Source organism: Panthera pardus, unplaced genomic scaffold (genome assembly GCF_024362965.1).
Source record: "Panthera pardus isolate Hobbes unplaced genomic scaffold, ASM2436296v1 HiC_scaffold_2, whole genome shotgun sequence".
Lineage (NCBI taxonomy): Eukaryota > Metazoa > Chordata > Mammalia > Carnivora > Felidae > Panthera > Panthera pardus.
In genome coordinates this window covers 75900498-75922408 of record NW_026526765.1, presented here as the reverse complement: position 1 = coordinate 75922408, position 21911 = coordinate 75900498, and the positions used below count along the sequence as shown (strand labels likewise).

The following is a 21911-nucleotide window of genomic DNA, read 5'->3' as shown; positions in this document are numbered from 1 at the left end:
CTGGACCTAGTCCAGACTGTCAGGATCTAGCCTTCATCAAGAATTGGCCAAGAATCTCAGGGACAGCTTTAGATCTCCAATTCACCTCTAAAAACTTCTGCTCTCTCTGGAATTTTAATCCCTCTAGTCCTCTGCCTTTAAATATATTATTTTTATCATGTAACCCATCTTTTCTTGTTGCCCTCTGTAGGCCCATTGGCTTACTACAAACCCCATCCTACCCCTCTTTCTTGACTCTAATTATCACTCATTTGACAACGATTTCACAATTTATGTCTTTGACTTTGAATCTTATTGTATTTTTAAAATTAAACTTTATTTGTTGAATTTGTAGTATAATTACATGCTTTGGAAAGCAAAACAATATAAAGAGAATATGCTGAAGAAACCTGCTTGCTTCCACCCTTGCTGTCATCTACCTCTATTTCTACCCCCTCCTTTTGGTTTGGTTACCTTTAGGTTACGATTTTAATTACATTCTTTTTTATACCTAGTGTTCTTTTATGCAAATACAAATAAGTGATATGCATATCTCTATATTTATTTCTTCCTTCACAGGAAGTAGCATACAATATTCACTGTTCTTTTTTCATGTAACAATATATTAAGATCCTTTCCTACATGAATATAGAGCTCCACCCTATTAATTTTTTTAGTTGCATTATATTTCATGTGCAAAAATGCAATCATTTATTCAACCAGTCTGTTGCTCCTTCACACTTAGATTTTTCCCACTGTTTTGTTTCATATATATATATACACATACACACACATACACATACACCCATGTATATTATATATCATATCATATATATATATATATATATATATGAAATAGAAACATATACATATGTGATATAGATAAACTTACAGATGTAAATGTATCTGTTTACAGGATGTTCACAATAAGGATTTCAAGAAGTATAAGTGCTGGCATAAAGGATAAGCACATCTGCAAATTTTTTAGGTATTAAAGATCCCCTTTCACAGGAGATGTACTATTTTGTGCTCTTTCAAGCAATATTATGAAGGTACTTGTTTCTACATGGCCACATAAACAGATTCTATAATCAAAGTTTTATTCCTGTCACCTAGATAAATAAGAAATACTATCACATTAAAATTTTAATTTCTATGTCACTTATTATGGGTATGGCTGAACATTCCTTCACATTTGCATTTTTGCTTTCTCTTTGATGCTTTTCCACTTTTCTACAGAGTTGTTAATCATAAGAGAGCTTTACTTATTAGAGGGATTAATCTTTTTATATAAGAGTTGCTTATACTTATTGTTGCTTGAATTTTGACTTTGGTTATTATTTTTAATTTTATGGAGTACCTTTTTTCAGTCTTTCCCATTTTTAGATTTTGAGTCATAGTTGGAAATGCCTTGTTCGTTTCTTTTCTTTTCTTTTCTTTTCTTTTTTAACGTTTATTTATTATTGAGAGACAGAGAGACACAGAGCGTGAGCAGGGGAAGGGTAGAGAGAGGCGGAGACACAGAATCCGAAGTAGGCTCCAGGCTCTGAGCTGTCAGCACAGAGCCCGACACGGGGCTCGAACTCACAAACTGCAAGATCATGACCTGAGCAGAAGTCGGTCACTTAACCAACTGAGCCACCCAGGCACCCCAATACCTTGCTCTTTTAAAGATAATAGTGAAATAAGTCCATTTTTTTTCTTTTTTTTTTTTAAAGAGATAAGCTCTAAATTTTTTTTATGTTTATTCATTTTTGAAAGACAGAGACAGAGCACAAGCAGGGGTGAGGCAGAAAGAGAGGGGGACACAGAATCTGAAGCAGGCTCCAGGCTCTGAGCTGTCAGTGCACAGCCCAACGTGGGGCTTGAACTCACAAACCTTGAGATCATGACCTGAGCTGAAGTCAGACGCTCAACCAAATGAGCCACCCAGGCACCCAGAGTCAATTTTTTTTTCTAGCACTTGTATTGCTTAGCACTTTTTTTTTTTTTTTAATCTTTGTTCCATTTTAGGTTTCTCTGGTGTGTTTATACTCTGGATATTTTTTTTTCCCCCTGAAGACAATCTCATTATACTCAAACAAATCTCTTTTTCTTTCCCCCTTCTTTCTTTTTTACTTTCTTTCTTTCTCTTTCTTTCTTTTCTTTTTTTATTATTTTTTTAATGCTTATTTATTTATGAGAGAGAGAGACACAGAGTGCAAGCAGGAGAGGGGCAAAGAGTGAAACACAGAATCCAAAGCAGACTCCAGGCTCTGAGCTGTCAGCACAGAGCCCGACGCGGGGCTCAAACCCACCAACTGTGAGATCATGACCTGAGCTGAAGTCGGACACTTAACTGACTGAGCCACCCAGGCACCCCTCTTTCTTTTTTTTTTTTTTTTTTTTGCAAGAAAGAGAAAGAGAGAGAGAGCATAAGCTGGGAGTTGGGGGAGACACAGAGAGAGAGAGAGAATCTTAAGCCCATTCCACACCCGGCGCAGAGCCCAACATGGGCATGTGGGGCTCAGTACCATGACCCTGGGACCATGATGTGAGCCAAACTCAAGAGTCAGATGCTAAACCAACTAAGCCACCCAGGTGCCCCACTCAAACCACTTTCTAAAAGATGAATCTTTGATTCACTTCTTTAAGATCTCACTTTCATTTTACATTAAATCCCCATACAATTTGAGATCTATTTCTAGACTTACTGTCATTCTATTCATAAATCAATACTATATTGTTTTCATAATTAAAATTTTATGGTACATTTTAGCTTATGAGACTAAAGCTCCATTATTGTGCTCCTTTGTTTAAGATTCCCAAGCTATTCTTGCTTGTTATTTTTCCCTAAGAGATCTAAAATCAGATTTTAAAGTCCAATAATTCTATTCTATTAATTATTACATTAAAATTATCAGTTAACTCAAAAAGAACTAATATATTGGTGATGTTAGGTCTTCTATCCGTATATTGAATACATCTTCCCCAACTGTTAAGTCAGTCTATTTTTGTAATATTCATATGTGTGTGTATGTACATGTGTGTGTTTCATTTTTTTTTACTTTTTATTTTGAAATTATTTATTTCTGAAGCTGACAGGTAGTTATAAAAGTAGTACAAAGTACCATGTGTTCCTTTACCCAGCATCCCCCAGTGATGAAAGCTTATGTAACTATTATATAATATTAAAACCAGGAAAACAACATGCACTTATTTATGTTAATCAGACTAAAGACCTTAGTCTGTTTTCATTTTCCAGTTAATGTAGGTTAAAAAATTAATTTTAACTGAATTTGTGTGTGTGTGTGTGTGTGTGTGTGTGTGTCTGTGTATGTGCATGAGTGCATGTAGCTCTAAGTGTGTGTTATTTTTTTATATACTGGAGCTTACTGAATTTTTATCTAAATATATTGGCTATTATTTCTAATACAATATAAAAAAGAACTGGTAATATTGTTCTTGGAAGTTTTATTGTAACTGGAAGACAAACACTAGCATTCAACTCTCACCAAGAATGAAGGATCCTATGTTTAACATATGTTTCTTTCACTCAGGATTTCTTAATAGACTATACCTTAGGATAAAAGCAATCTGGATATTGATAAGGACTTTTAGAGACTTAAACCCAACCTCAAACCAACTAAATTCCTGTTTGGATTACAGGGAACTGTTCCAATTCTGTGTGTTTAAATAAAGCTATTGTTAAAAAAAAAATGGGAGTTATTAATGTCTCTAGCCTCTATTGTTCTTAGTACACAAAATTCCATACATTATTAAAAATAATTACAGAATTATAAAAGACAGGGCCAAGAGAAAAAAATACAATATAATAGTTTTACAGAATATTCAGATACTAGGTACCTAACAGAGATTTTAAATTTGGGGAATTAATATACCCAAGAATATAAACGATAAGACAGAGAATTTTTTCAGAGAATTAGAATCTTGAAAGGAAATGAAATTCTATAACTGAAAAATACACTGATTAGAATTAAGAATTCAATAGGTGACTTTCATAGCTCATTAAACACAGATGAAGATATAATTAGTAAACTAGAGTGTAGGTAACTGGAAAAGCAGGTAGAGATAGGATTAATACATCGGAAATTAGAAAAGTGAAAAAACTTAGTCTGAAGCACAAAACATAAAAACAAATAAAAATAGAATGCAAAAGATAGTAAGAGACACATGGACACAGTAAAAGGTTTATGATATGTATAATTAATATTCCAAAGGTGAATAGAGAAAGAATGGAGCAAAAGGAATATTTGAAGAAACAATATGTAAGAATTCTCCTAAATCAATGAAAGTGGGTATGGTAGATAATCACCCAAAATGGTGGTCATCAATTCCTTTTTTTTTTGTTTTTGTTTTTTCTGTATACATGCTAGTTGTACGTGACATCAAAAAGCGGAACCTAATGATCTTCTTCCTGAAACATAATGATTTTGTTAGCAAAAAGAATGCAGAAAAGTAACATTCTTGGACTTCTAGCCTAGGTCAAATAAAGCCTTGTTGCTTATGCCTTACAGCTTATGCTTGGGGTCCCTTGGAACACTAAAGCTGGGGACACCCCCTTTTGGAACTATAATACTTTGTTAGCAGAAGTACAAGTCACATAAGTAAGCTACTTGTGGTCAATCAGCCCCAGTTAGGCTCCCACCAAAAGTTAGCCTGAATTGTCAGCTGTCTTGGAAATCCAGTCCAGTCATGCTATCAGATGAGTAAGTGTCATGTGGCATCTGACCACAAGCTCATGAGAAACCCCAATCAAGAACTACCTTATTGAGTCCAGTCAACTCACAGTCATGAAGATAATGTGGTGCTGGTAAGTAATAAATTGGGGATGGTTTCTTGCTGCTATGGGTTGAATTGTGTCCCTCCAAAATTTATATGCTGAAATCCTAACCTCAAGTACCTCAGAATGCCATCATATTGGAGACAGGGTTGTAGAGAGGTAATCAAACTAAAATGAGATCAGTTGGGTGGGCCTAATCCCATATGAGAGTGTCTTTATTAGAAGAGAAAATATGGACACTGACATGTGCACCGACATGAAATATGGACTGTAACAATGTAAAGACTGGACCAAAAATGGCCATCTACAAGCCAAGGAGATCTGGAACAGATCCTTCTCTCACAGCCCTCAGGAGAGCTGCCCACACACTGATTGCAGATTTCTAGCCTCCAGAGCTGTGAGAAAATAAACAGCTACTGTTTAAGTTACCCATTCTGTGATACCTTTCTATGGCCGCCTAGCAAATAAATACACTTACCATCATAATAGATAAATGGAAAAGACAATAAGCCTGTCTTTCAAAGCCGTAAGAAAATTTTAAATCTCCATGCAGCATAAACATAAACAAAATCATACTAAGGAATATCATATTAAAATTGCTGACAACCAAGGACAAGGAAAAAATGTTAAGAGCATCTAGAGAAAAGGCATATTACATTCAAAGGAATAGCAATAAAATGTTCTCATAGAAGTCAGAAAGAAAGTTAAATATTTCTCTTTAAAGTACTAAAATTACCACCAACTTGAAATTCCATAGTCAAAATATAATTTTACAATAAAGGTGATTTAAAGACTTTCTAAAGAAGTTTATTTATTTTGAGACAGAGAGAGAGAAAGCATGCATGCGAGTGGAGGAGGGGCAGAAACAGAGGGAGAGAGAGAATCCCAAGCAGGCTCTGCGCTGTCAGCACACAGCCAGAACTGAGGCTCGATCTTACAAACCCGAGATCATGACCTGAGTGGAAATGAAGAGTCTGATGCTTAACTGACTGAGTCAGCCAGGAACCCCGAGACATTTTTAAACAAATAAAAAAATGAACAAAATTCATTTCCACCAGACCCACAGTAAAAGAATTTTTTCTGGAAGAAATAAATGATCTCTGAAGAAAGCACAAAAATGTAGGAAAAAATAAAGATTCTGGTTAATATGATATTAAACATACATACAGTTTCACTCTTAGGTTATAAAATTTATGTAGCATCAAAATACATGACAACAATAATAAAAGGTTGGAAGAGAGTTAATGGAGTTAAAATATTCTTAGATCCTTGAATTATCCAGAAAGTGGGAAAAGCACTAATTTAATTTGACTCTAATGAACTATATATACTTTAATAATGTCTTGACTACCACAAGAAGAATAAAATAATGCAAAATTAGCAAAATAATAAAGGGAAAATAATGAAAACTAAAATAACTTAATTCAAAAGAAGTAAAAGAACGAGTAGAAAATATTTTGAAACATACACTAAAATGAGAGAAAAATCCAAATGTACCAGCAGTTATTTTTAATTTAATACTCTATATACTCTAGTTTGAAAACTAAGTGGTTAGACTGGATTTTTTTAAGTCAACTGTATACTACTTACTAGATATACCTTAAATATATATGGTCAGAGAAAGATCAAAAGTAATAGAATGGAACAGTATATATTATGCTAATAAGAATATAGTTGATAAAGCAATATTAATGTCATAAAAAGTAATTTTAAGACAAAAAGTTATTAGAGATAAAAAGGAATATTTCAAGGGATAAAGGGGTCAATAAAGCAAGAAGTTGTAGCAATTCTAAGTTTGTTTTCAACTAATAAAAGCCTCAAAATGTATATAGCAAAAATGACAGAAATAATGGACAAATGCACCATAATAGTAAGTCCAAAGAAATTTCAAGGAAAAAAACATAAAAATATGTTCTCTGAACACAGTGGATTCGAACTAAAAATAATAGAATATTAATTATATTCATGTCTATGTAAATATATGTAACAAAATATAACAAAAAAATTTCCAAATATTTAGAAATTAAACTATACACTTCTAATTTTTATTTATTTTTGAGAGGGAGACAGAGCACGATTGGGGGAAGGGTAGAGACAGAGACGAGACACGGAATCTGAAATAGGCTCCAGGCTCTGAGCTGTCAGCACAGAGCCTGACGCAGGGCTCGAACTCATGGGCTGTGACATCATGACCTGAGGTGTAGTCAGATGCTTAACCAACTGAGCCACCCAGGCGCCCCTAAACTATACACCTCTAAATAACATGTGGTTAAAATTGTAAAAAATACATTGAGAGGCATATTTGAATTGAAAGGATGAGAAAAATACATGTTAAGACTTTTGGAATGCAGCTATATTCATATTTGGATAGAAAAGGAACATATACAAATATACAGAAGATATATGTGAATAAAATAAAAACATAATAAACATAAAAGTAAAATGATAGGAATTATAAAGATAAATGCAAAAAGGTTTGTTTCTTTCTCCCTCTCTCTCTCTTCCTCTCTCTCTCTCTCTCTCTCTCTCTCTCACACACACACACACACATACACACACACACAAACATTCCATTTAAAATCTCATGAAGAAATTCCCATCCCCAGTGACAACACAAGTGATTTCTTCCAAATATTTAATTAAATATATATATTATTAATTAAATATATAAATGTATGTATATATGTATATATACGTATATATATATGTACATATATATATACGTATATATATATCTACACCCTCATAAAATAGTCCAGATACAAAGAAAAAAGGAAATATCTCCCAACTCATTTCATGAGACCAGAACATTAAGGCCAAAACCTAACGAGCACATTAATAAAAAGGGAAAAAATTATAAGGCAACCTTAGTCATGAATACAGATGCAAAAACACTAAACAAAATATTAGCAAATTTAACACTGGGGACGTCTGGGTGGCTGGGTTGGTTAAGTGACTGACTCTTGATTTCGGCTCAGGTCATAATCTCAGGTTTGGTGAAATTGAATGCTGACAGCACTGAGCCTGCTTGGGATTCTCTCTCTCCCTCTCTCTGCCCCTCCCCCATGAGTGCACTCTCTCTCGCTCAAATAAATGAATACATGAATAAATGAATGAATGCATGAATGAATGAATGAATGAATAAGTGTAATTTGGTATAAGGATACGTAAATAAACCAGTGGAACAGAACAGAGTACAGAAATAGATCCACATATATAGTCTGTTGGTACACTGCTGCAGGGAAAAGATAGCCTTTAAAAAAAAATGTTTATTTTTGAGAGAGAGCGGGAGAGCATGAGTGGGAGAGAGGCAGAGCAAGAAGGGGACAGAGGATCTGAAACCTGTGATGACAGCAGAGAGCCTGATGCAGGGCTTGAATGAACCATGAGATCATGACTGAGCCACCCAGGTGCCCCAGGAAAGGACAGCCTTTAAGTAAAAAATTATTTCCAGCTGAATTACTGATTTTATAATTTTTATTAAAATAACATAGGAAATGTCCTGATAATTTGGTTAGGGAAATATTTCCTAAACAGGACATTAAAATCAAAAATTTGTGGGGCGCCTGGATGACTCTGTTGGTTAAGCATGGATGTTGGCTCAGGTCATGATATCATGGTTCATAGGTTCAGGCCCCATATCAGGCTCTGCGCTGACAGTGTGGACTGACAGTGCCTGCCTGGGATTCTCTCTCTTCTCTTCTCTGCCCCTGCCCCCCCTCTTTCTCAAAATAAATAATAAATAAACTTTAAAAAAATAAAAATAAATAAATTAAATAAAAAAATTTTTCACTCAAAAGATGACATCATTGTTGAGAAGGCAAGGCACTGAGTTGGAAAAGATATTTGTTATGAATATATATGATAAGCGACCCCCAACTTGGGGTATAGATACTGTATAGGAAGAAACCCTGTAAATCAGTAATGATTTAACTCAATTTAAAAATAGACAAACAAATCAAACTGACATTTAACAAAATTACATATTCATATGGCTAATAAGTAAAGGAAAATATATTCAATAATATCAGTCCTCTGAATAAGGAAATTAAAATCACAATATTAACACACACACCCATCAAAATTGCTCAACTTGAAAACAATCACAGACTGCTAGAAGAATGGATTTGTGCAAATACTTTTAAAATTTGTTAAAAAGCCCAATATATGTAAACACTATGACTTAGCATTTCTATTGTTTATATATGAACTCAATAGAAATCTGTTCATATGTTTCCCAAAAGACAAATAGAAAAATGGTCATAGAAACAGCAATCATAGGGGTGCCTGGGTGGCTCAGTTGGTTAGGCGACCAACTTCCGCTCAGGTCATGATCTAACAGTTTATGAGTTCGAGCCCCGTGTCAGGCTCTGAGTCTGTGCTGACAGCTCAGAGCCTGGAGGCTACTTCGGATTGTGTGTCTCCCCTCTCTCTACCCCTCCCTGCTCACGCTCTGTGTCTCTCTGTCTCGCAATAATCAATAAATGTTAAAAAAAAAAAAAAAAAAAAGAAAAAGAAAGGAAAAAGAAAAGAAATAGCAATCATAACAGCCCTGCACTGGAAACATTAACTAAAGAACAAATGGACAAATTTTAGTATACTCATACAATGGACTACTATAAAACTATGCTATACAATATGGTAACCATTAGCCATATGTGCCTACTTAAATTTAAGTCAATTAAAACCAAATAAAATTTAAAATTCAGTGCCTCATTCATACTTAACTGCATTTCAAATGCTCAATACGCACATGTGGCTAGAAACTACTATTTTGGACAACAGATATACAAAACATTTCATTATTTTAGAAAATACGATTGGACAGCACTGCTATAGGGCAATGAAAATGAATTTATTTTATATGCAACAATGACTCTTACTAACATATTGTTGAGTAACACGATACAGACACAAATGACTACATGCTATCATCTCCTATATGCATAAAGTTCCAACAGAACAAACTAACCTATTCAGGATAGAAGTCAGGATAGTGGTAACCTTAAGTGATGAAGGGGTTGGTGACAAGAAAGGAGTTAGTGGAAGGACTTTTGGAATACTTATAATTATTGATTTCTTGAACTGGACTGTGGTTACATTGGTGGTGGTTACTTTGTAAAATTTCCATCAGACTGTATACCTGTGATCTGTGCACTCTTTTGAATATATTATGCTTCATTATAATGTCTATTAAGATGATTTCCCTTGACTCCCCATTTATTATCTATTAGGTATCCAAGATGCTTGTCCTTCTTTTGACCCATTTTCTTTCCCCAATTTTTGTTAGTGGTATAATTTCTACTTTATCAAAGCATAATATATTGCATTCTATTTTGTTACCTTTATGCTCGGATTAGTATATGTCTTAGTTCTAGCATAAATTAATTACACTTAAAAAATATATTAGCTAAATATAAGTAGTTAATCTGTTTGTTTTAACTTATCCAACGCTCACCAACGGACCTATTATCAAAGTTTTCCTAATCATGTATCTTGGCTAATTATAACTTGTCTTGCTTTCAGTTCTTAAGAAGTATCTCTTAACAACATTTCCCAGTTCTGCCATATCAAAGCTGTTTATAATTGTAGGGCAGTTTGTTGATGACAAAATAATTAGTTCACATTTTCTTTCCTCAGTGATCTTTTAAGTGTTTCTAGTTTTCTAGAGCTGAATGCTGCTGGGGACAAATGTGGTGCCAAACTTGTTTGCTTTCTTCTTTTTTTTTTTTTTTTTTTTTTTTTTTTTATGACAGAAGGACTATTTCTTCACCTTTAAATATAACAGTTTTAATACACTGTATCTCAATGTTTATTGGTTTGGGTAAATTTCCCTAGTTTTACTTGATGTGTCATTCTAAAATGTAAACACAAATCTTTTTTATTTCAGTCTTTATTCATTATTATTATTGCTTATTATTCCAGCATTTACTAAATATCGTATTTCAGTGAAGTTTAACTAAAAATTTAAATATTTATTGTTGGATTGTTTTGGTTTTCTTCTTTAGAAACTTCAATTATCCCTATGTCAGATCTTCCTTTCCTCTTATTTTTGTCCCTTTTATCTAATGCTTTTCTCTTATTTTTATTCTATATTCTTCATCCCCCCTCATTTCTATGCTCCACATTGGTTTCTATGCTGTCTTTTCTTCCCTGTTTGCTTCTAATTTAGTTTTCATTTCTAAGTTTTTTCCTTTTAATTTTGTTCCTGAGTTCTGTCAGCTTGCATTCCATAGCTTCCTTCTTCTAGCTATTTTTCTCATTTTGTGGCCATAATTGTTCATTTTTTTAGCCTAAATTTACATATAACTACATTTATATTTTTATCTGATTCATGAACAATTTTCTACTGAGTTTCATTGTGTGCAGTAATGCTTAATAAGTTTCGTTTCTTTTACTATAGTTATTTTGTACGTAGGCAGAACTTTTTTCTTTTCCATTTATTCATATTTTAATGAGGTGAGTTGTCTTAAATTAGAGGCAGGTTGTGAGAATGGAACTTAAGCCAGGGTTTCCAAGCTTCAAAACTGAAGTTATCTCCTCTGTGACATAGGGGAGGACTTAAGAATGATTCCTATGTATCGTTCCACCTCTTCTACCTCTCCAAATATGGCCTGCTTCAAAAGAACATCTACAATCAATGTACTTCTGAGATCTCTTCACTTTTCTTGCTTTCCAAGGTGATGTATTCATTTATAGAAGTAATATTTTGCTGGAACTTTTTTGAGATCTGCTATGTCTAGACCACCTGGGCATTTTCCAAGCCTTTTCTCTCATTATTTCCAGAGAGTGTCTACCTTAATTTATCTACCTAGGTTGTGCTCCCAAAACTTCCATTCTAAGGTGGGGCCTTCTCCTTCTGAGCAGAAATAAATGCCAGAGATCAGATCTGTCAATATTGAGATCCTCCCCACATTTCACATCCTTTTGAATCTACAAGTTGGCTTCTAGTTCTGCTTCAATTTTGGCAATACTCACACGCAATTTCAACTTTGTGATTTTTTTTTTTTTACCAATTTCATTATTTACAGAAACTATAGTGTGTGCACACATGTGCACACATACATGTGTGTTTTATTTTCCCTATAGCTCTATATAATTACTTACTAGAATAAGTGATAAGACTGAGAACTAAATTTTTGGACTATTACTATCATCTGTCTCATCTCAGTGCTGGAAATTTTTACCTGGATGTTTCACATGATCTTTACGTAAGGCATGTTTAACATTGTACAGATTATATTCAGTCTAAGCATTCTCTGCTTGAATTTCTCATCTCAGTTAATGGATTGTCATTCATTTAGTTCCCTAGACTGGAAATCTGCACATAATTAATTTTTTAAATATTTTATATGAGGAACATCAAAGTAATAATCTTGCGCTTTTATCCAAACTAAATATTTCTCAAAGATATTCTATCACTTCTAACTTTAAATACCACTACTAAATTTGAAAACTGTATCCCAACTACTTTCCTTTTTCTTGTTTCCCCCCTCAGCTTTGTCTTTTATACCATCTTCAAAGTATTCTATCTAAAATACATAGTTGATCACTTTTACTTATGAGGTTTATTTTTTTCAATGGCCTCCAGCTGCAAAATAGATAACATCATTCATGTTAATATGGCAAAGAAAGCCTTCCATGATCTCACCTTTATGGAGCCCAAATCTCCCTGTCCCTTTACCATCATGCTACTTCTGTCATAACAAATTCCTTGTCAAGATACTTCACACATTTTTGCCTCTACTTTCACGGCTCAGTTTTCCTGTTAAGAACTTTTCCGTAATTGGCAGGCATTATGACAAATTGCTTATTCATAGCTCAGTTAAAGTACTGTATCTTCTATAAGCATTTCCAAATCATCATAGACAAAAATTACCATTTCATCCACCTTTTCCTGGGTCAGTCTGTCTAAGTTTTAATCAAGACACCTCTAAATATCCACTGTACATCTTCTTTTTTAAAATTTTTTTTTTCAACGTTTCTTATTTATTTTTGGGACAGAGAGAGACAGAGCGTGAACGGGGGAGGGGCAGAGAGAGAGGGAGACACAGAATCGGAAACAGGCTCCAGGCTCCGAGCCATCAGCCCAGAGCCTGACGCGGGGCTCGAACTCACGGACCCCGAGATCGTGACCTGGCTGAAGTCCGACGCTTAACCGACTGCGCCACCCAGGCGCCCCTCCACTGTACATCTTCTTTTCGGTTCTCTCCCTACAATACTCTAAGAAACTTGAAGGCAAGGTATATATCTTATTGGTCCCTGTAATTTTACTCCAGACACAGATGAATGGTTATAAAAGCTGCTTCACTGGATTTATAAGTCCAACTTTTGACTCTCACCTAAATTGCAAGTTAATTAAAAGCAGAAACCACATGTCCCCAAGTTCTCAGATTTTTTTTTTTTGCATATATTTATTCATGTTTTCTAGCCTGCTTTCCTAGGGAACAACAGATCGCTCCTCATGACCTAGAGTTTATGTTAGCCTTTTGAAAAAAATTGAAAATAGTGACCAATTATTTTGCTACATGATAAAAAGAAATATTACATGTATTTCACATATTCAGAAAAAATACATTTCAAATGTTGCTTTAATTTAGGATAAATTTGTGTACTGAAATTCTACAATTTTTTAAGTTATTACGCTCCTTTGCTAATGACACTGATGTTTTCTCATAGTCAAATTGGCTAATATAGAAGCAAACACTCAATAAATACCTTAACTAATGAATCAACATTATAATCACATTTGTGTTAAAATTAAGATTTATCCTCTATTCATGAAATTTCCAGGTGTCTTAAATTAAGTAAAAAATTTAGTTTTATATTAAACTTAAGCTAAATGTGATATCTATATGCTTTAAGCAAAAAAAAATTAGATAAAAGAGAAAATTAATATACACATGAATTTTGACAACGTAACAATTTTCCTATATATGAATTTACCATATTGTAAGTTAAATTTAATTAATTAAAACTAAATGTGATAGCCACAAACTTTAAGCAAATAATTAGTTAAAACAGAAATAAATATATAAATTTTGACAATATAATCAATTTCCCCTCTCACAGTTGCCACTTTGAAACAAAAAAGTGACTCATTTATAACAATATTCTAAAATATTCTTAAAATTGTGTTTCTCATAAATTAAATGAACAATGATTTTGAATTATATACATACCGAAGGATGGTCAGGGTGTTTGGTACACCAGAAAAAACAGAAAATAAAATCGTAGAAAAGATAAAAGCAATGAACAAAGGTAATTTATAGCACTTTGCATCACATGTCCCAGGTCTAGCGTCAATAAAATCACCTTGGTCATCTGCAGTTGTTAACCCTTCTTGAATGCAAGAACAATTGTAGTATGCCTATGAAAATTAAAACAAGAAACCATCTTCTAGAAATATAGTCATAATGCAACAACTTCTATCATTATAAAATAAAATCAATAACTGCAGGTACAGTAGCTAGTTTTATTAGTCAATATTCTTACATTAAATCTGCCATTCATTATTTAGAAATGAAATATTAATGATACATTCTAGGTATTTTATGTAACAAAAATGTGTGTGTGTGTTTAACTAGAGTTATTTAGGATAAATTCTATTAATCTAAAAAAATTCAGCAAAAATATTCACATTCACAGAAAAGTAAGGAGACAAATGTGGCTGGAGCAGAATAAGCATGAAAGAAACTAAGAAAATAAAATCAAAGTAGCAGGGGGAAAAGCACATTATACAGAAACCGGTAAAAAACTGCAAGAATAATTTAAGAACTTTGGTTTTTATTCTTAGTAATGTAAAAACAGTGGAGGGATATATGTATAAATGATATATTTTAAAAAGATCACTCTGACAGCTATACCAGACTATGAAGGGAAAGATGAAAGCAGAGAAAACAGTTAAAAAGCTATTGAAATGAGATGCGAGACAATGGTAACAGAGAAAATGATGAAGCTAGTCAGATCCAGTATTTATTCTGAAAGTAGATTTGAAAGGATTTGCTTAAGGGTCTTAGGGAAAGAATGGTGACCAGAAGGAGAGTCATATAGAGAGGGAAGAGAGAAATTAAGACCTTCAGTCAAGGGATGCAGTCAGTCCATGGTTCAGAAAGTGAACCAAGAAAGTAAGCACAATGCTTTCACTTTTTCCCCCATTTTTCTGCTTTTCTACTTGGACTTTTTATTATCTTAATCCACTCAGAAGGCAAGGAAGGTCTTGTCTTATAGTTCAGCTTTCTTGAATAATGAGGAAAGTAGAGAAGAGTGACAAGTGGACCTGGAGGTCAGACAAAAGATGTCCAGCACAATAAGTGGTTGCAGACAATAGAAGCTAGGCTGACCAAGGGAAAACTGAAAACATGAAGAAGGTTAAGTGAACAAATGGTAGAATCACAAGATATTAGGCTCCAGAAGGGTTGAAAGACTCTGGAATATAAGGTAACATTTAAGAATAAACATTTTTAAAGGGTGTACAATATTTTTTATATTAATATTCAATAAAAAACTGAAGATATATTATTAAATCATACACTAGTGAAAACCTGACTACAAAAAACTGAAGTTGGCCAGGTATGCTAATATGGTAAAGTAATCTGTGTATAACAGGAAAAGGCATTATTATTATGTAAGTGCATAAATAGTAAAGGATCTTACTGCCTACTAAATGAGGTGGTATAATGCCCATGGGTCAGGATATATATACCTCTCTGTTGTCTTCTCCCCCTCAGAAAGACCAGCCAGAAACATGTGAAAAAAGTTTTTAAATCCCACATCCCTACTTTGGTGCAACTTAAAAGGGAGAGACTTAAGTTATAGTGCATTATTTAGCTAAAAGCAGATTTATGCAACTTAGGACAAAAGAAAATTAATGTGGAGTCAAGCAAGTAGCAGAGTAGCCAACTCTGTCTGGTTGGTAGAAGGTCTAGGGAAATAAGGAATTCTGATTGTTATGGACCAAATATGAGCAAACAGGGAAATTTTAAAATGAGTCCTGATACATGTAAACAGCAAAAGACAAACAAGAATACATATATTCAGTTGTTAGTCATTTGTATTGCTACCATGTAAGTATTCTCTTTTACCTTTCTAGAAAGTATGATATGTTTAAAAAGGTCTTGTATGTATGCTAATCATCGATTAAATGGACTGATTTTCATGTCTGAGTCAATGTGGAACAGATATAGAAACAGCAAGAAGGTGTAGTGTAGACATTTTTAATTCTTCAGGAGAAGAAAAAACCAAGTGAAAGGTGACCAGAAAGATAGCATTGGTCAACCCAAAGCTGTAAGAAAGACTATGGGTCAAGATTTTGGTGTGAATGGGTATTGCTGATAGATGGGACAGAACTACAATAAATGACATAAGTAGAAGACAAAATATTCTCTTAAACCATTGCTTTCAACTTTACTACTGCAAGAGGCAATGACAGTCACCTACTTCTTTAAAACTATAAAATTGGGATGATGTAATACATGGAGACTTTTTTTATTCAAGTGTAATTAACATACAGTGCTATTAGTTTCAGGTGTACAATATGATTCAACAATTCTATACATTACTTATCACAATAAGTATACTCCATCTCCTTCACCTATTTCACCTGTCCCCCACCAATTCCCTTTTAATAACCACCAGTTTGTCATCTATAGTTAAGAGTTTATTTTTTTGTCCTTTTTCTTGCCTGCTTTGTTTCTTAAATTCTACATATGAATGAAATCATATGGCATTTGTCTTTCTCTGACTGATGTTTCACTTAGCATTATACCCTCTAGATCCTCCATATTGTTGTAAATAGCAAGATTTCATTCTTTTTTATGGCTAATATTACATTGTATATGGGGGTGTGTGTGTGTGTGTGTGTGTGTATGGATATCTCACTCCATTTTGTGTATGTACATCTATACACACACACACACACACACACCCCACATCTTTTTAATCCATTTATCTATGGATGGATATTTGTGTTACTTCCATATCTTAGCGACTGTAAATAATGCTGCAATAAACACAGTGGTACATATACTTTTTCCAATTAGTGTTTTCATTTTCTTTGCGTAAATACCCAGTAGTAAAATTACTGGATCATATGGTAATTCTATGTTTAATTTTTTGAGATATCTTCATTCCGTTTTCCACAATCGCTGCACCAAGTTACATTCCCACCAAAAGTATATGAAGGATCCTTTTATTCCACATACTTGCCAATATTTGTTATTTTTTGTGTTTCTTGTTTTAGTCATTCTGACAGGTATGAGGTGATATACCTCATATTGTGGTGGTGATTTGCAACTCCCTGATCATGAGTGATGCTGGTTGAGATATATTGTCGTTTTTGATTTGCAACTCCCTGATCATGAGTGATGCTGATTATCTTTTCATGTCATTTATACGTCTTTAAAAAAAATGTCTATTCATATTCTTCTCTGCCCAAATTTAATCAGACTGGTGTTTTTTTGTGTGTTTTTTTGTTTGTTTTTTAGTGTTGTGTAAGTTCTTGATATATTTTGGGTATTGACCCCTTATCAAATATATCATTTGAAAATATCTTTTCCCATTCAGTAGGTTGTCTTTTGTTTTGTTGATGGTTTCCTTTGCTGAGCAAAAGCTTTTTAGTTTGGTGTAGTCCCAATAATTTAATTTTGCTTTTTCTTCCCTTGCCAGAGGAAATATATTTACAAAAATGGTTAATTTTTTGATGTCAAATAAATTATTGCATATGTTTTTTCTTCTAGGAATTTTATGGTATCAGGTCTCACATTTGTGTCTTTAATCTATTTTAGTTTACTTTTGTATATGGTGTTAGAAGTGGTCCAGTTTCATTCTTTTGCATGTAGTTATCCAGTTTTCCCAGCACCATTTATTGATGAGACTATCTTTTTCCCATTGCATATTATTGCCTCCATTGTCATAGATTAATTGACCATACAGATGTGGGTATATTTCTGGACTCCACTCTCTTCCATTGATCTATTTGTCTATTTTTGTGCACGTGGCATACTGTTTTGATGACTATAGCTTTGTAGTATAACTTGAAATCTGAGATTGTGATATTTCCTGTTTTGTTCTTTTTCAAAATTGCTTTGGCTATTTGAGGTCTTTTGTAATTCCATACAAATATCAGGATTATTTGTTCCAGTTCTATGGACAGTGCTATTGGCATTTTGGTAAGGATTGCACTAAATCTGCAGATTTCTTTGGATAGTATGGACATTTAAAAAATACTGGTATCCCAAAACATGAGCATAAAATATTTTTCCATTTGTTTGTGTTGTCTTCAATTTTTGTCATCAATTTTTTATAGTTTTCAGACAACAGGTCTTTCACCTTTTTCGTTAAGTTTATTAGTAGGTATTTTGTTCTTTTTAGTGCAGTTGTAAATGGATTATTTTCTTAATTTCCCTTTCTGCTACTCCATTATTAGTGTATAGAAATGCAACAGATTTCTGCATATTAACTTTGTCTCCTGTGATCTTACTGAATTCATTTATTAGTTCTAGTAGTTTTTTGGTGGTCTTTAGGGTTTTCTATATGTAATGTCATGTCTTCTGCGCATAGTGAAAAATTTACCTTTTCCTTACCAATTTGAATGCCTTTTATTTCTTTTTATTTTCTGATAACTGTGGCAAGGACTTCCAGTACTATGTTGAATAAAAGTGGTGAGAGTGGACATCTTGTCTTGTTCCTTAGGCAAAAATATCTTAGTTTTTCACCACTGAATATGTTAGCTGTGGGTTTTTCATGTATAGCCTTTATTATGTTGAGGTATGTTCCTTCTAAACCTATATTGTTGAGGGTTTTTCCCATGAATGGATGTTGTACTTTGTCAAATGCTTTTATGCATCTATTGAGATGATCATATGGTGTTTATATGTTCTCTTATTGACGTGACGTGTCACACTGATTGAATTGTGAATACTGAACCACCTTTGCATCCCAGCAATAAATCCCACTTGATCATGGTGAATGAAATTTTTTTATTGTTTTTTCAATTTGCCAATATTTTGTTCAGGATTTCTGCATCTATGTTCATCAGAAATATTGGCCTATAGTTCTCTTTTTTTGTAGTATTTTTATCTGGTTTTGGTATCAGAGAAATACTGGCCTCATAGAATGAATTTGGAAGTTTACCTTCCTTTTCTGTTTTGGAAAAGTTTGAGAATAGGTATTCACTAATTTTTAAATGTTTGGTACAATTTACCTATGGAGTTATCTGATCCTGGACTCTTGTTTGTTGGAAGTTTTTTTTTCCTTAGTTTTTATTTAAATTCCAGTCAGTTAATATAACAGTGTAATATTAGTTTCAGGTGTAGAATTTAGTTATTCAGCACTTACATGTAACACCCAGTGCTCATCACAAGTGCTTTTCTTAATTCCCATTACCAACCCAAACTATACCCTCACCCACCTCCCCTCTGGTAACCATAGTTTGTTCTCTATAAAATTACTGATTCAATTGTATTGTTAGTAATTGGTTTATTCAAATTTTCTATGTCTTCCTGATTCAGTTTTCAGAGGTTATATGTTTCTAGGAATTTGTCCATTTCTTCTAAGATATCCAATTTGTTGGCATATATATTTTTATAATTATTCTCTTATAATCCTTTGTGGTGTGTAATATTTTACAATTTCTATGGTGTCAGTTGTTATTTCTTTTTTTCATTTCTGATTTCATTTGAGTCCTCCTCTCTCTCTTTCTCTTATTTGATGACTCTGGATAAAGGTTTATCAGTTTTGTTGATCTTTTCAAAAAACCAGCTCCTGGATTCATTGATCTGTTCTATAGTTTTTTAGTCTCTATTTTATTTATTTCTAATATTTATTATTTTCTTTCATCTACTGGCTTTGGGTTTTGTTCTTCTTTTTCTAGCTCCCTTAGGTGTAAAGTTAGGTTGTTTGAGATTTTTCTTTGCTTCTTGATGTAGTCCTGTATTGCTATGATTTTTCCCTCTTAGAACAGTTTTTGCTGCATCTCAAAGTTTTTGGGCCACTGTGTTTTCATTGTCATTGTCATTGTCATTGTCTCCATATAATTTTTAATTTCCTCTTTGATTTCTTAGTTAACTCATTCATTGTTCAGTAGCATGATTTTTTTGTGATTGATTTCCAATTTCATACCCTTGTGGTCAGAAAAGATATATGATATGATTTCAGTCTTTTTGAACTTGTTGAGACCTGTTTTGTGGCCTAACATGTGATCTATTCTGGGGAGAGTTTCATGTGCACGTGAAAAGAATGTGTATTCTGCTGTGTTAGGATGGAATGTTTTGAATATATCTGTTAGGTCCATCTGTTCCAAAGTATCATTCAAAGCCACTGTTTCCTTTGTTGATTTTCTGTCTGATGTATCCATTGATGTAAGTGGGTGTTAAAGTTCCCTACTGTTAATGTGTTAGTATTGATTTCTTCTTTTATGTCTGTTAATAGTTGCTTTACATTTTGGGTTCTCCCATGTTGGATACATAAGTATTTACAACTGTTTTATGTTCTTGTTGGATTGTTCTCTTTATTTTTTTTAATGTTTATTTATTTTTGAGAGAGACAGAGATAAGAGTGTGAGTGGGGGATGGGCAGAGAGAGAGAGGGACACACAGAAGCGAAGCAGGCTCCAGGCTACCAGGTGTCAGCTGTCAGCACAGAGCCCAATGCAGGGCTCAGACTCACAGACCACAAGATCATGACCTGAGCTGAAGTCGGATGCTCAACTGACTGAGCCACCCAGGTGCCCCTCTCTTTATATTATATAGTGTTATTCTTTGTACCTTGCTACAGTCTTTGTTTTAAAGTCTATTTTGTCTAATGTAAGTCTTGCTATTCTAGCAAGAGTCCATTTGCATGATAAATGTTTACCCATCACTTCACTTTCAATCTGCATGTGTCTTTAAGTTTGAAGGGAGTCTCTTGTAGGGTGTATATACATGGGTCTTGCTTTTTTTTTATGTATACCTTCCAGCTACCCTATGTCTTTTGATTGGCATTTAGTCTAGTTATAGGGAAAGTAATTATTGATAGGTATGAACTTACTGCCATTTTTTAACTTTTTTAAATGGTTGTTTTGGTAGTTCTCTGTTCCTTTCTTTTCCTGCTCACATTCTTTTGTGGCTTGATGGCTTTCTTTAGTGACATCCTTGAATTATTTTCTCTTTATTTTTTGCAAATCTATTTTATGCCTTTGATTCGAGTTTACCATTAGGTTCATATATAACATCTTATGCATATAGCCATCAATATTAAGTTGATAGTTGCTTAAGTTTGAACCCATTCTAAAAGCATTAAATTTCTACTCTGTCCACATTTTATGTTTAAAATAGCATATTTTACAACCTTATATTCTGTGAATTCCCTGACTGATTTTTATAGATAAAACTAATTTTACTGCTTTTGTGTTTTAATCTCCATCCTGGTTTTATAAGTGATTACTACTTTTTTTATGTTTGTATTTACCTGTGAATTTTTTTCCTTTCATAATTTTCTTACTTTTTGAGGCATGTTTTAATGTAGAAGTATCTTTCCCACTGCCAATTCCCTTAAGCCCTTTGTATTATGGCCACATAAAGTAAATATTCTTTTCCTGTTTTTTTTTAGACATTTATGGGGGGGAAATGCTTTTTTAGAGAGCTAGGAGTAAAATGTAAACACCATCTACAAGTTGAACATCTTATTGAGAGGAAGATGCATAATAAAAAATATTTACCTTGTGATCTTGTATTATTTTAGATTGTATACAGCCTGCAAAGCAAGGAGAAAAATATCCAATATGATCTCTTCCACATATAGCAGAATATAGTGAAGATGAGCATCTACAATGAGAATTGCAAGGAGCTGTCAGGTTTCCCAACTGTCCTGTTCTGTAAAAAAAGAGATTGAAGTATTATACTTATTAATGTGTATATTAGGATATGAGATACATAAAAATATGCTTATTGAAATAAATTCCTTTTGACGGGTTTATTGGGGTATAACTCAATATGTACAATGAACTATACATAAAGTGAACAATTTGAAATTTTTTGATATATGTATACACTTGTGAAATCATCACTATCACCACCACAATCATGTTAACAAACATAATCATCACCCCCAAAATTTCACTGTGACCCTTTGTAATACCTCTGGCCTCTGGCATCCGCAGATCTATGTTCTG

The 21911-nt window shown here is 33.4% G+C and overlaps 1 protein-coding gene across 1 annotated transcript in view; it reads right to left on the bottom strand.

Annotated features, from left to right (window-relative positions):
• SLCO6A1 (solute carrier organic anion transporter family member 6A1) overlaps positions 1–21911 on the bottom strand; it is a 94145-nt gene that overhangs the window by 8738 nt on the left and 63496 nt on the right. Inside the window, exons 9-10 of the mRNA XM_019450616.2 lie at positions 21459–21612; positions 13945–14132 (exon numbers count right to left, since the gene is read on the bottom strand). Coding sequence (XP_019306161.2) covers positions 13945–14132; positions 21459–21612 — 342 coding nt within the window. The remainder of the gene's footprint in view (positions 1–13944; positions 14133–21458; positions 21613–21911) is intronic.